Consider the following 14,348-nt stretch of genomic DNA (forward strand, 5'->3'; position numbering starts at 1 on the left):
TATCCAACAATGATAGACTGGATAAAGAAAATGTGGCACATATACACGATGGAATACTATGCAGCCATAAAAAAGGATGAGTTCATGTCCTTTGTAGGGACATGGATGAAGCCGGAAACCATCATTCTCAGCAAACTGTCACAAGGACAGAAAACCAAATACTGTATGTTCTCACTCAGGAATTGAACAATAAGAACACATGGACACAGGGCAGGGAACATCACACACCGGGGCCTGTTGTGGGGTGGGCGGAGGAGGGAGGGATAGCATTAGGAGATATACCTAATGTAAATGATGAGTTAATGGGTGCAGCACACCAACATGGCACATGTATACATATGTAACAAACCTGCATGGTGTGCACATGTACCCTAGAACTTAAAGTATAATAACAAAAAAGAAAAAGAAAAAGAAAAACAAATACTAAAAAAAGAAATTGAAGTAATAAAATGTTTAAGAAAGGCAAATGAAACCAAAATAATCGAGGCTCAGTAAGGTTAATTATTTGCAAAACTGCATAGATCATAAGACGCAGATCCCACATCAGAATATAGTCAGTCTGGCTCCCGGGCCTGTATCTTAACCCCTTCCCCACAACACTGCATGTGTATCTAGATGCAGTCATACATGCAAACACAGAACCTTAGGGATGTCAAAGGTCATCACTTCTCCTTCCAGGTAGGCACACATAAGTGTAAACCCAGAAGTGCACAAGAGTACAGGCATGTAGCTAGAGTAGGCACACACATGTACATAGAGTATACATGTGCATGAAAAAAACACCTTATATAGGATGCACACGTGTATGGAAGCACACATGTGTATGGAAACACACATGTGCATAGGGTATACACATGTGCTTGAACAAACCTCTACCCCTGCTGCTGCATGGCTCTAATTCCCTTCCCAGGTGTAAGAGACTACACCTCTGGAACCTAGGTTCCCCATAGTAATGTTCTTCACCCCTGGGAAGACCACAGGGCCAATCCCCTCAGGGCTCTGGTATGCAGAGAGGACAGGCCCCTGGATCTCCCTTTCTATCACTAATTCTCACCGCAGGTGAAGCACTGTCACATTTCTGAGGCTGTATCTGCACTTCAAGAGGCTGCCTTCTTCAGAGATTCAGAGCCCAGTTGTAACCCTCTGGCAGCCCCCAAGCCTGTTCAGGCCTCTGAATCTCCTGTCACGGCCACAGGTAGGCAGGCTGAGTGGTCTTTGGCAATGGGAACCCTGGGGTCAATATCTTCATACAATCTTCTTCCCTTTTCATGATTTTTTTTCCTCCATCTCAAAAACCAGGAAATAATGTCTCTCTATATATTTTTCTTCTTGCTCCCTTTGATTAAATATCAGACATTTAAAGTACCTATTCTATGCAAGACCCTGTTGTAGTCATCAGCCCCTGCCCTTAAAGGGTGCAGCCCACATTCTGCAACCTGAGATCCACTGGGCTATCTCCTCCAGGGAAACTGAGTTGGCAGAGGAACAAATAAACAAGAACGTTTGGACAATAAAGAGATTGAAAGCACACACTTGGAGCTGGAATCTACCACCATCTGGCTGCGTGTCCTTAGGCAAGTCACTTTGCTTCTCTGTACTTCACTTTTGGTACCTGTAAAATGAGTGTTGTAGAAACTAAATGACTTCCTGTATATAAGGTTCTTAGAGCAGTGCTTCCATGTGTAAGTGCTATTTAATTGCTACCCATTACATTACCATTTTTGAGAATATTCATGGGAAGGAGCTGTAATAAAGTGGCTATCTCTAGACCAGAAACAACCAGATGGGGCTTTCTCAGCTCAGCTGAGGAAGACAAGATTTGTTTTCAGCAAATCCCAGTTGAAGTACTTCTGGTGGATCTGATGGCTACCAAAGGTATGTTGAGACAGAGCAAAGGCAATTGTTCACAAAAAGAATCTCAATAGGCTTATTTTAATCATTCATTTGCCTAGAATCTAGACTTTTAAATCTGGGAAGGGCAAGGTAATTCATCTTAACAACCTGCCATTACTAGCATAGAAATGAGGCAGATTGCTATGGGACAGTACTCCATGAACTCATGGCGGAGCTGAAACCAGAAATGTGTCCCCTGACTTTCAGCCCTGTGTTCAGTGAAATAGCCATAGCAAAACCCAGTTATGAGGTGCTCTGCTCACCATGGGAATCAGAAATGGTTGTGAGGGAATATGCCAGACTGGATTTAAGATCAGGGAGTGCCACAAGGCACAGAGGACCAGATGGGTAAGGAAAAAACTATGTCAGTGAAGGAACATGGCGTCTCCAGCAGAGAAGATACTCAAGCAACTAGACAATTGCTTGGGGACTCTGAAACAGAGAATGACAAATCACTGGAGCAATGGGTGGATAAGATGACCTGGAGGTTCACATTTCACCCTCACATTTCTGTAGCACAGTTAATTTTGGAGATGTCTCATTTCTACTACCTTAAGGTATCAAAATAATTTCATCAACTGTAATAAATGTGCCAGTCTGGTGGGGGGTGTGGATAGTCATGGAGTTGTGTTTTGTTTTTTTCCTGCTAAACTAGGCAGGAAATTGGAAATTAAGCTGAGATACCACCTTCTATGGAGCCAACCTCATTGAAAAATCAATTTCCCAGATGTTTTTGCCTTCTTTGAAATGAATAAAACCAAGGCTCTCATAGATTAAGCAACTGTTTGAAAGTTGCTCAATAGCAAAGTCAGACCTAGAACACTGTTCTTCTGGCTCCCATTTCAGAGGTCGCACCACACCACCAGGCTGACCTTTAAAACGGACATTAGAGAGAGAAGAAGATATCCAGAATTTGGGGTAGCTTTAGGGTAACCTAAGACTATTTTATTCAAACCAAGTATTCCAAGGTTGCTGGAAAAGAGGAGATGGAAAACAATGCCTGCCTTCACAATGGTCAATCTGTTTTGTAATCAGGAACTGGATGCTGCTTCTCTGCATCTCAGTTTTCTGTGTCCCAAGGCTGACATTGTGGGCACCCCCTGGTCACTAGGCTCTTCAAAGATGTGATGAATCTTCCCATATATTGGAGGTGAGAGTAAGAAAAATAGTAAGGAATGAGAGACCAGACAGCCTGTCCACACCATCTGAGGAGTATTTCATTAGGTGGTGTCCATAAGGAAGGGCAGGTTAGACTTATTGCATTATGTATTAATGGATGAGAATGGGACAATGAACCACAGTTATCACATAGCAAAAAATGGAAAGGCAAACTCGAGCCTTGATGAGGCTGGATGAGGAAAACAGTTTCTATTAGGTTGGTGTAAAAGTAATTGCGGTTTTTGCCATTACTTTCAATGACAAAAACTGCAATAACTTTTGCACCAACCTAATAGATCTGTTCCATGAGGAACTAGGCCACTTCCGCATATTCTGAGCTCCCTATCTCTGGAATGCTGAAAAGGCAAAGGTGGAAGGCACAGGGATCTAAAGCCCTGTGACTCCAAAGCAAACAAAGCTCCCTGAGAATCCATATTGCTAGACCCGTCCTTATGACCAGGATATGTAGCATGTCGTTTCTGTGTTTACAGCTGCACTGATGAATACTAACTAGTCACAGGTACGTGAGGCACCAGACAACAAACCGACAACTTGAAATTTTAACTCATGAAATTATCGAGAAAGACAGAGGCAGAGCCAGGCATCCCAGGAACTAGTGATTCCAAGAAGAAAGACAAAACCAACAATGGAGTGGAATCTAGCTGAGAACAGCATGAGCCGGAGGAACTGGGTTCAATCCCGGATCTGAGGGACTTAAGGTGTCCAGAAGAGCTTTCAACCTAAACTAAGCAGGAAATGGGAAATTAGGCTGAGATACCACCTTCTCTGGAGCCAAGAGACAGGAGGTAAAGCTCTAATCTAATAGAGGAGTAAAGACTAGGCAGAAAAAAAAGAGATTTCAGAGAACTGAAAAGAGAAAGACCCAGAATCCCTAAATGGGACATACCGCTGAAAGGGGCCTATGGACTCAACACTGCCAATCTGGGTGTCTTACAGGTACCTTAAGGTATCAAGGTGTTCTCAGACTCCCAAAGAGGAGACAGTAGAAAGGGAGAAGCTGGGTTTATCAAAAACATGGGCCCAGCTGGTCGTGGTGGCTCATGCCTGTAATCCCAGCACTTTAGGAGGCAGAGGCAGGCAGATCACCTGAGGTTGGGAGTTTGATCCCAGCCTGACCAACATGGAGAAACCCCTTCTCTACTAAAAATACAAAATTAGCCAGGCATGGTGGCACATGCCTGTAATCCCAGCTACTTGGGAGGCTGAGGCAGAAGAATTGCTTGAACCCGGGAGATGGAGGTTGTGGTAAGCTGAGATTGTGCCATTGCACTCCAGCCTGGGCAGCAAGAGAAAAACTCCATCTCAAAAATAAAATAAAATAAAATAAAAGTAAAAACATGGGCCCAGGAGAGATCCTAAGGTCAGGTACTGGTGCTGCAAAATCAGAGAACTGTTGTTGATTCAAGATCTGACAGAGCTGAGGTGCAAAGTCCCCTATAGCCTGTCCTCTCTGAAGTCTAGGAGAGGAGGAGAGGATATGGCTTTGTGGAATGGGAGGCAGAAATGGGAGTAGGAAGGAAGGAAATCGAAAGGATTCCAATATGTAGGAGCGAAGGATAGAGTGGAAGGAGTGGGTCACCAAGGAGGCTGAAGGCACTTGGCAATAAGACGACCTCTGTTGGCAGAGGACACACCAGCTTTGTTCCCTATTACACATGTACAGTTTGGGGAAGAGGTGTGATAGAGCAGTTTAAAACATAATTTGCAGTCAGTGTGCCTGGGTTTGAATCCTAGAAACACCACTCACCAGCTCTGCGACTCTCTGAATTTCAGCCCCCTTTGTTATAAAGGGGGAAATAGTGGTACATAAAACATAGTGTTATTGTGAGTATTAAATGAGACGAATGTTAAATACAGGCTCTGTCTAATAAATGTTAGCTGCATTTTTCCAGTTTAGTCACTTTCGAACTGTCTTTGCTCATTCAGAGAAGCAGAAGCATGGATAATGGGTAGCTTTCCACCAGCACACTGCCCACCCAGCATTGTTATCCAATCTGGGAAGTGCATTCTTGCTGCCAGTGTGTATTCCCTGGTTTCATGTGGACCAGTGGCTAAGAGAAGGACACTACACAAATGACGAGGAAGCAAGGAAAGGAGAAATAACCTGACGTGACAAATGTCCACAATGTGAAAATTCCAATAGAGAAAGATGAGAAGTATAGAAATAGTCCACATTTCCTGTCTGTCAAGGAAAAGAGTAAATACCTTTTCAGGTGAGAAGATGTGATTTAAAAGGCTTAGAAAGACTCCCAGTCCCTTCTGGTTCTTCCCACCACTAACAAGACTCATCATTAAAATGTCATTTCTCTAGTTTATTGTGTGAGCAATAATACTAACCACGTGTATTAGGGTTTAACAAACTGTCACTCAACTGTCACTTGAGTCTCCAAATGACAGTGGCAGGCAGGGAAGAACAGCACACACACAAAAACCAGCCTCTACCCCACACACACACCCCATCTTATTAATAGATATACAGAACTGTAATGACTTGCCCAAGGCATGAGAAAATATACAATGTTGTCAGATTCAGTTAAACGGGAAGGGACTAAGCTACTACCTCTGAGGCAAACATCGCACTGATTTTAGAAACTCCAAGTTCAAGTCCAAAGGAAATCATAGCCCTTCACCCCCAGCAAACACAATGTCCCAGGAGTCAGGCTGAAAGACAGAGAAGAAACTGGGGAAAGAGTCCAGAGAGTCAAATAGATACATTCCCCAGGAGTAGGATGAAGGGTAGTTGTCTCAGGTTGTAAGTATCAATTAAGATTTTCAATGTTCATAAATTCCAACTTTGCATTTTGTACCTCAGAATCTATTCCATGCCTTAGAAATTCTCTCATGAGTGCAATACACACAAAAACATCCATTGTAACAGTCTGTGAGGGATAGTATGGCCCCAGTACAATATATGGTGTGTATATAGATCTATGGAGAGAAAAAAGTTGGCTGGGGGATGAAATTGTTCAGAACTTTCACACTTTTAATTATAAAATTCATGTAAAAAAATCATATGTTCATTATTTTTAAATACAAGCAATATAATCTCACCACACCAAAAAAAGATAACTATATGAGAGAGCGCACATGTTAAATAGCTCAACTTAGCCATTCCACAATGTATACATATTTCAAAACATGTTGTGCACTATAGATATATACAATTTTCGTCCATTAAATATATATGTAATATAAAGTTAAATATGTAAGCTACTTCTCGCTCCAACCCACTTCAAGAGGCAGCCACATATGCATAAACACACACACCAAAATAAACACAACATATAAGAGTTATTTTTTGTGACAAAAATAGGATTATTCTATATACATTGTTCTACAACTTACTTTTGTCACTTAGTAAAACATCATAAACAGTGGTATAATAGCGATGGCGTCACTCGGCAATAAATGGCTCCAGCTCTGCCATCAGACTGCCTGAATTCAAATTTCAGCTCTACCACTTACTCATGGCGGGATCTGGTAAGTCACTTAACTTGGCTAAACTCTAATTTTTAATCTATAAAATTGGAATAATTATAGTGCCTATCACTTAGGATTTGGGGAGAATACAATGATTTTTAAAAACAGGCAAAGCACCTAGCTGAGTATGTGGCATGTACTGAGTGCTAATAATTGTTGGCTAACATTAGCCATCTTATTTCTTTAGAGAGTGCATGCTATTGAGTAACAGAAACTGCACCATAAATTGTTTAGTCTTTCACCTACATGCATGTATTCAGATTGTTCCCTCTATGGGTTGCTTTGTTTGGTTGGTTGGTTTGGTTGGTATTACAAGCAACACATACTGTGTACTACACAAATATGACTACTTCTGAAAGATAGAGTGGTATAAATAGAATCATTGGATAAAGAGATGCAGATTTCCAACTCTGATAGAGATGGCCAAAAGGCCTACACTGATTCACACTTTCAGTATATGTGAAGGTCTATTTTCCTTTGGATATGATCCCCAAAAATGTAGTGCCAATCTGATAACTTATTTTTATTTATGGGTTACAAAGAAGTTTAGGCTTATTTTTTCCCAAATGTTCCAATTGTCATAAATAGCATAGATAGCTCTTATTATTTTGAGATACGTCCCATCAATACCTAATTTATTGAGAGTTTTTAGCATGAAGCCTTGTTGAATTTTGTCAAGGGCCTTTTCTGCATCTATTGAGATAATCATGTGGTTTTGTCTTTGGTTCTGTTTATATGCTGGATTATATTTATTGATTTGCGTATGTTGAACCAGCCTTGCATCCAGGGATGAAGCCCACTTGATCATGGTGGATAAGCTTTTTGATGTGCTGCTGGATTCGGTTTGCCAGTATTTTATTGAGGATTTTTGCATCAATGTTCATCAAGGATATTGGTCTGAAATTCTCTTTTTTGGTTGTGTCTCTGCCAGGCTTTGGTATCAGAATGATGCTGGCCTCATAAAATGTGTTAGGGAGGATTCCCTCTTTTTCTATCGACTGGAATAGTTTCAGAAGGAATGGTACCAGTTCCTCCTTGTACCTCTGGTAGAATTCGGCTGTGAATCCATCAGGTCCTGGACTCTTTTTGGTTGGTAAGCTATTGATTATTGCCACAATTTCAGAGCCTGTTATTGGTCTATTCAGAGATTCAACTTCTTCCTGGTTTAGTCTTGGGAGGGTGTATTTGTCGAGAAATTTATCCATTTCTTCTAGATTTTCTAGTTTATTTGCATAGAGGTGTTTGTAGTATTCTCTGATGGTAGTTTGTATTTCTGTGGGATCAGTGGTGATATCCCCTTTATCATTTTTTATTGTGTCTATTTGATTCTTCTCTCTTTTCTTCTTTATTAGTCTTGCTAGTGGTCTATCAATTTTGTCGATCTTTTCAAAATACCAGCTCCTGGATTCATTAATTTTTGAAGGGTTTTTTGTGTCTCTATTTCCTTCAGTTCTGCTCTGATTTTAGTTATTTCTTGCCTTCTGCTAGCTTTTGAATGTGTTTGCTCTTGCTTGTCTAGTTCTTTTGTGATGTTAGGGTGTCAATTTTGGATCTTTCCTGCTTTCTCTTGTGGGCATTTAGTGCTATAAATTTCCCTCTACACACTGCTTTGAATGTGTCCCAGAGATTCTGGTATGTTGTGTCTTTGTTCTCATTGGTTTCAAAGAACATCTTTATTTCTGCCTTCATTTCGTTATGTACCCAGTAGTCATTCAGGAGCAAGTTGTTCAGTTTCCATGTAGTTGAGCGATTTTGAGTGAGTTTCTTAATCCTGAGTTCTAGTTTGATTGCACTGTGGTCTGAGAGACAGTTTGTTATAATTTCTGTTCTTTTACATTTGCTGAGGAGAGCTTTACTTCCAACTATGTGGTCAATTTTGGAATAGGTGTGGTGTGGTGCTGAAAAAAATGTATATTCTGTTGATTTGGGGTGGAGAGTTCTGTAGATGTCTATTAGGTCCACTTTGTGCAGAGCTGAGTTCAATTCCTGGGTATCCTTGTCAACTTTCTGTCTCGTTGATCTGTCTAATGTTGACAGTGGGGTGTTAAAATCTCCCATTATTATTGTGTGGGAGTTTATGTCTCTTTGTAGGTCACTCAGGACTTGCTTTATGAATCTGGGTGCTCCTGTGTTGGGTGCATATATATTTAACATAGTTAGCTTTTCTTGTTGAATTGATCCCTTTACCATTATGTAATGGCCTTCTTTGTCTCTTTTGATCTTTGTTGGTTTAAAGTCTATTTTATCAGAGATTAGGATTGCAACCCCTGCCTTTTTTTTGTTTTCCATTTGCTTGGTAGATCTTCCTCCATCCCTTTATTTTGAGTCTATGTGTGTCTCTGCACGTGAGATGGGTTTCCTGAATACAGCACACTGATGGGTCTTGACTCTTTATCCAATTTGCCAGTCTGTGTCTTTTAATTGGAGCATTTAGCCCATTTACATTTAAGGTTAATATTGTTACGTGTGAATTTGATCCTGTCATTGTGATGTTAGTTGGTTATTTTGCTCGTTAGTTGATGCAGTTTCTTCCTAGCCTTGATGGTCTTTACAATTTGGCATGTTTTTGCAGGGGCTGGTCCCGGTTGTTCCTTTCCATGTTTAGTGCGTCCTTCAGGAGGTCTTTTAGGGCAGGCCTGGTGGTGACAAAATCTCTCCACATTTGCTTGTCTGTAAAGTATTTTATTTCTCCTTCACTTATGAAGCTTAGTTTGGCTGGATATGAAATTCTGGGTTGAAAATTCCTTTCTTTAAGAATGTTGAATATCAGCCCCCACTCACTTCTGGCTTGTAGAGTTTCTGCTGAGAGATCAGCTGTTAGTCTGATGGGCTTCCCTTTGTGGGTAACCCGACCTTTCTCTCTGTCTGCCCTTAACATTTTTTCCTTCATTTCAACTTTGGTGAATCTGACAATTATGTGTCTTGGAGTTGCTCTTCTCGAGGAGTATCTTTGTGGCATTCTCTGTATTTCCTGAATTTGAATGTTGGCCTGCCTTGCTAGAGTGTGGAAGTTCTCTTGGATAATATCTTGCAGTGTGTTTTCCAACTTGGTTCCATTCTCCCCGTCACTTTCAGGTACACCAATCAGACGTAGGTTTGGGTCTTTTCACATAGTCCCATATTTCTTGGAGGCTTTGTTCGTTTCTTTTTATTCTTTTTTCTCTAAACTTCCCTTCTCTCTTCATTTCATTCATTTCATCTTCCATTGCTGATACCCTTTCTTCCAGTTGATCGCATTGGCTACTGAGGCTTCTGCAATCTTCACATAGTTCTCGAAACTTGGCTTTCATCTCCATCAGCTCCTTTAAGCACTTCTCTGCATTGGTTATCTTAGTTATACATTCATCTATTTTTTTTTTCAAAGTTTTTAACTTCTTTGCCATTGGTTTGAATTTCCTCCCGTTGCTCGGAGTAGTTTGATCGTCTGAAGCCTTCTTCTCTCAACTCGTCAAAGTCATTCTCCATCCAGTTTTGTTCCATTGCTGGTGAGGAACTGCGTTCCTTTGGAGGAGGAGAGGTGCTCTGCTTTTTAGAGTTTCCAGTTTTTCTGCTCTGTTTTCTCCCCATCTTTGTAGGTTTTTCTACTTTTGGTCTTTGATGATGGTGATGTACAGATGGGTTTTTGGTGTGGGTGTCCTTTCTGTTTGTTAGTTTTCCTTCTAACAGAAAGGACCCTCAGCTGCAGGTCTGTTGGAGTTTGCTAGAGGTCCACCCCAGACCCTGTTTTGCTGGGTGTCAGCAGTGGTGGCTGCAGAACAGCGGATTTTCATGAGACTGCAAATTCAGCTGTCTGATCATTCCTCTAGAAGTTTTGTCTCAGAGGAGTACCTGGCCAAGTGAGGTGTCAGTCTGTCCCTACTGGGGGGTGCCTCCCAGTTAGGCTGCTCGGGGGTCAGACACCCACTTTAGGAGGCAGTCTGCCCATTCTCAGATCTCCAGCTGCATGCTGGGAGAACCACTACTCTCTTCAAAGCTGTCCAACAGGGACGTTTAAGTCTGCAGAGGTTCCTGCTGTCTTTTTGTTTGTCTGTGCCCTGCCCCCAGACGTGGAGCCTACAGAGGCAGGCAGGCCTCCTTGAGCTGTGGTGGGCTCCACCCAGTTCAAGCTTCCTGGCTGCTTTGTTTACCTAAGCAAGCCTAGGCAATGGCGGGCGCCCCTCCCCCAGCCTCGCCGCTTTGCAGTTTGATCTCAGACTGCTGTGCTAGCAATCAGCAAGACTCCGTGGGCGTAGGACCCTCCAAGCCAGGTGCGGGACACAATCTCCTGGTGTGCCGTTTTCCAAGTCCGTTGGAAAAGCGCAGTATTAGGGTGGGAGTGACCCAATTTTCCAGGTGCCCTCTGTTACCCCTTTCTTTGACTAGGAAAGGGAACTCCCTGACCCCTTGCACTTCCCAAGTGAGGCAATGCCTCGCCCTGCTTCAAGGATTCATATTTTAAAATATAGTCTTCCTTTTCAGGAGTATAGTTCTCCACATATTCAGATATTCATTTTGTGTTCTATTATAGTTTCTTCTGATAGGTCTTACTCATTCTTTTATTTTGTCCCTCAGGTTAATTTCCAAGTATCACTTAAACTTTCTTGCCACTATCAGTTGAAACGTTTTCTTCATTACATTTGTCTAATACAGAAAGATAATTAATACTTTTAGTTTTATAACACATCTGGCCACTGGTGAAATTGCCATAGGTTTTAAAAGATTTTCAAATAATTATCTTGAATTTTCTGGTACACAATCATGCCACCAAAAAAATGACATTTTCTTGTTTAATGCTTATGCCTCCTGATGCTTTAATTATGCTTTGTTACCCACTCAGTCAACCATCTCAGCAATGTAGCTTAATAGTGGTCATAGGGCTATCTTTGCCTTCTCTTTCCATGATATTTGTGGAAATAGTACGCTTACAGTCTATGTTTTATAGTCCTGCAATGTTTGAATGTTGAGAATGAGGACTTCATAGTGTTTTAATCAGAAAAATTAATATATTCAAAGAACCAATCTTGCTTACATAGGCTATTTCTGGGAGTACTCTAATTTTAACTGGTATCCTTGGACCAAAAGATGATAAAGTATCAGATCATATTAGCCAAAGAGAAAGGCTTAAATAAACATTAGAAATGTTTGTTTCTGAAGATGAAAGGAAGTATTATCTGAATTCTCAAGTACCAAGGAGCCTTGAATAATTCTGTTGCTTAGTTTTGTTCTATCCCAATTACTACTACCGTCTGTGGACCTATGAGCAAGAGAGAAAGCTGAAAGAGATAACTTCATTCATAGGATTCCTTGTATGACAGCATTCTGATTCTAAGTAGAACCTAGCAACCTCTTCCCCTGGGACCAAAAAAACAATGATAAGACTAAGGAGATGGTCAAGAAACAACCTCAGAATAATCTTTACAAAAGGAAAGGAGAAGAACTCAAAGTTCCTATGAGCACATGGAAAACATTTGGTTTCTAATTTAGAAGACAGCTTGGCACCCTTTAACTTTTTTCCCTTGTTGAATTTTACTATCTGTTTCCATGTAGTTTCAGAATTAAATGTTCTTTCAAAGTATAATAGCTGTAAGATTTTTAAAATAGATTTGAGGTTGGGGAAGAAGCTGTCTTGGTCAAACTGCCCCTTACATCTCTCCCAGTGCTTCTCTAAACCCTATCCAGGAAGTCCAGAGACATGGAGACAAAGAATTACAGCAGCAGCACCTCAGGCTTCATCCTCCTGGGCCTCTCTTCCAACCCTCAGCTGCAGAAACCTCTCTTTGCCGTCTTCCTCATCATGTACCTGCTCACTGTGGTGGGGAATGTGCTCATCATCCTGGCCATCTACTCTGACCCCAGGCTCCACACCCCTATGTACTTTTTTCTCAGCAACTTGTCTTTCATGGATATCTGCTTCACAACAGTCATAGTGCCTAAGATGCTGGTGAATTTTCTATCAGAGACAAAGGTTATCTCTTATGTGGGCTGCCTGGTCCAGATGTACTTCTTTATGGCATTTGCAAACACTGACAGCTACCTGCTGGCCTCTATGGCCATAGATCGGCTGGTGGCCATCTGCAATCCCTTACACTATGATGTGGTTATGAAACCACGGCATTGCCTACTCATGCTATTGGGTTCTTGCACCATCTCCAACCTACATTCCCTGTTCCGTGTGCTACTTATGTCTTGCTTGTCTTTCTGTGCCTCTCACATCATTAAGCACTTTTTCTGTGACACCCAGCCTGTGCTAAAGCTCTCCTGCTCTGACACATCCTCCAGCCAGATGGTGGTCATGACTGAGACCTTAGCTGTCATCGTGACCCCCTTCCTGTGTATCATCTTCTCCTACCTGCGAATCATCGTCACTGTGCTCAGAATCCCCTCTGCAGGTGGGAAGTGGAAGGCCTTCTCTACCTGTGGCTCCCACCTCACTGTCGTGGTCCTGTTCTATGGGAGTGTCATCTATGTCTATTTTAGGCCTCTGTCCATGTACTCAGTGATGAAGGACCGGGTAGCCACAGTTATGTACACAGTAGTGACACCCATGCTGAACCCTTTCATCTACAGCCTGAGGAACAAAGATATGAAAAGGGGTTTGAAGAAATTAAGAGACAGAATTTACTCATAGAAAGAACAAAATGTTGGCATGTCAAAATCAGGACATGACCTAAAAGATTATTATCAGTTTATCCTCCTTCCTAACCCTTTTCCACATGGCACTCAAAGAGGTCATGAAAAGTGGTGTTGGATATCAGTAAAAGAATTAACCTGGGAGCAAAACACTCAGTTTCTTTATATATATATATATATATACATATATATATATATATATATATATGTATATATATATATACACACATACACACACACACACATATATATACACACATATATATGTGTATATATGTATACACACACACACATATATATACACACATATATATGTGTATATATGTATATATACACACATATATATGTGTATATATGTATATATACACACATATATATGTGTATATATGTATATATACACACACACACACATATATATACACACATAAAGTTCTGGGGTACATGTGCAGAATGTGCAGGTTCATTACGTAGGTATACAACTGCCATGGTGGTTTGCTGCACCCATCAACCTGTCATCTACATTAGGTATTTCTCCTAATGCTATCCTTCTTCTAGCTCCCCACCCCCTGGCAGGCCCCATTGTGTGATGTTCCCCTCCCTTTGTCCATGTGTTCTCATTGTTCAACTCCCACTTATGAGTGAGAACATACAGTGTTTGGTTTTCTGTCCTTGAGTTAGTTTCCTGAGAATGATGGCTTCCAGCTTCATCCATGTCCCTGCAAAGGACATGAACTCATCCTTTTTTTAATGGCTGGATAGTATTCCATGGTGTATATGTGCCACATTTTCTTTATCCAGTCTATCATTGATGGACATTTGGGTTGGTTCCATGTCTTTGCTATTGTGAATAGTGCCATAATAAACATACGTGTGCATGTGTCTTTATAGTAGAATGATTTATAATCCTTTGGGTATATACCCAGTAATGGGATGGCTGGGTCAAATGGTATTTCTGGTTCTAGATCCCTGAGGAATTGCCACACTGTCTTCCACAATGGTTGAACTAATTTACACCCCCATCAACAGTGTAAAAGCATTCCTATTTCCCCACATCCTCTCCAGCATCTGTTGTTTCCTGACTTTTTAATGATCACCATTCTAACTGGCATGAGATGGTATCTCAATGTGGTTTTGATTTGCATTTCTCTAATGACCAGTGATTATGAGCTTTTCTTCATATGTTGTTG

At 41.2% G+C, this 14,348-nt stretch overlaps 1 protein-coding gene across 1 annotated transcript; it reads left to right on the forward strand.

Moving 5' to 3' along the window:
* Positions 1-2,426: 2,426 nt before the first annotated feature.
* LOC115836290 (olfactory receptor 1L4) lies at positions 2,427-13,159 on the forward strand. Its single transcript, XM_030816472.1, has 2 exons — positions 2,427-2,450; positions 12,140-13,159. Exon 2 carries the CDS (start codon positions 12,224-12,226, stop codon positions 13,157-13,159), a length of 936 nt encoding a protein of 311 aa, XP_030672332.1. The 5' UTR covers positions 2,427-2,450; positions 12,140-12,223.
* Positions 13,160-14,348: the final 1,189 nt, after the last annotated feature.

This window comes from Nomascus leucogenys, chromosome 8, assembly GCF_006542625.1.
Source record: "Nomascus leucogenys isolate Asia chromosome 8, Asia_NLE_v1, whole genome shotgun sequence".
NCBI lineage: Eukaryota > Metazoa > Chordata > Mammalia > Primates > Hylobatidae > Nomascus > Nomascus leucogenys.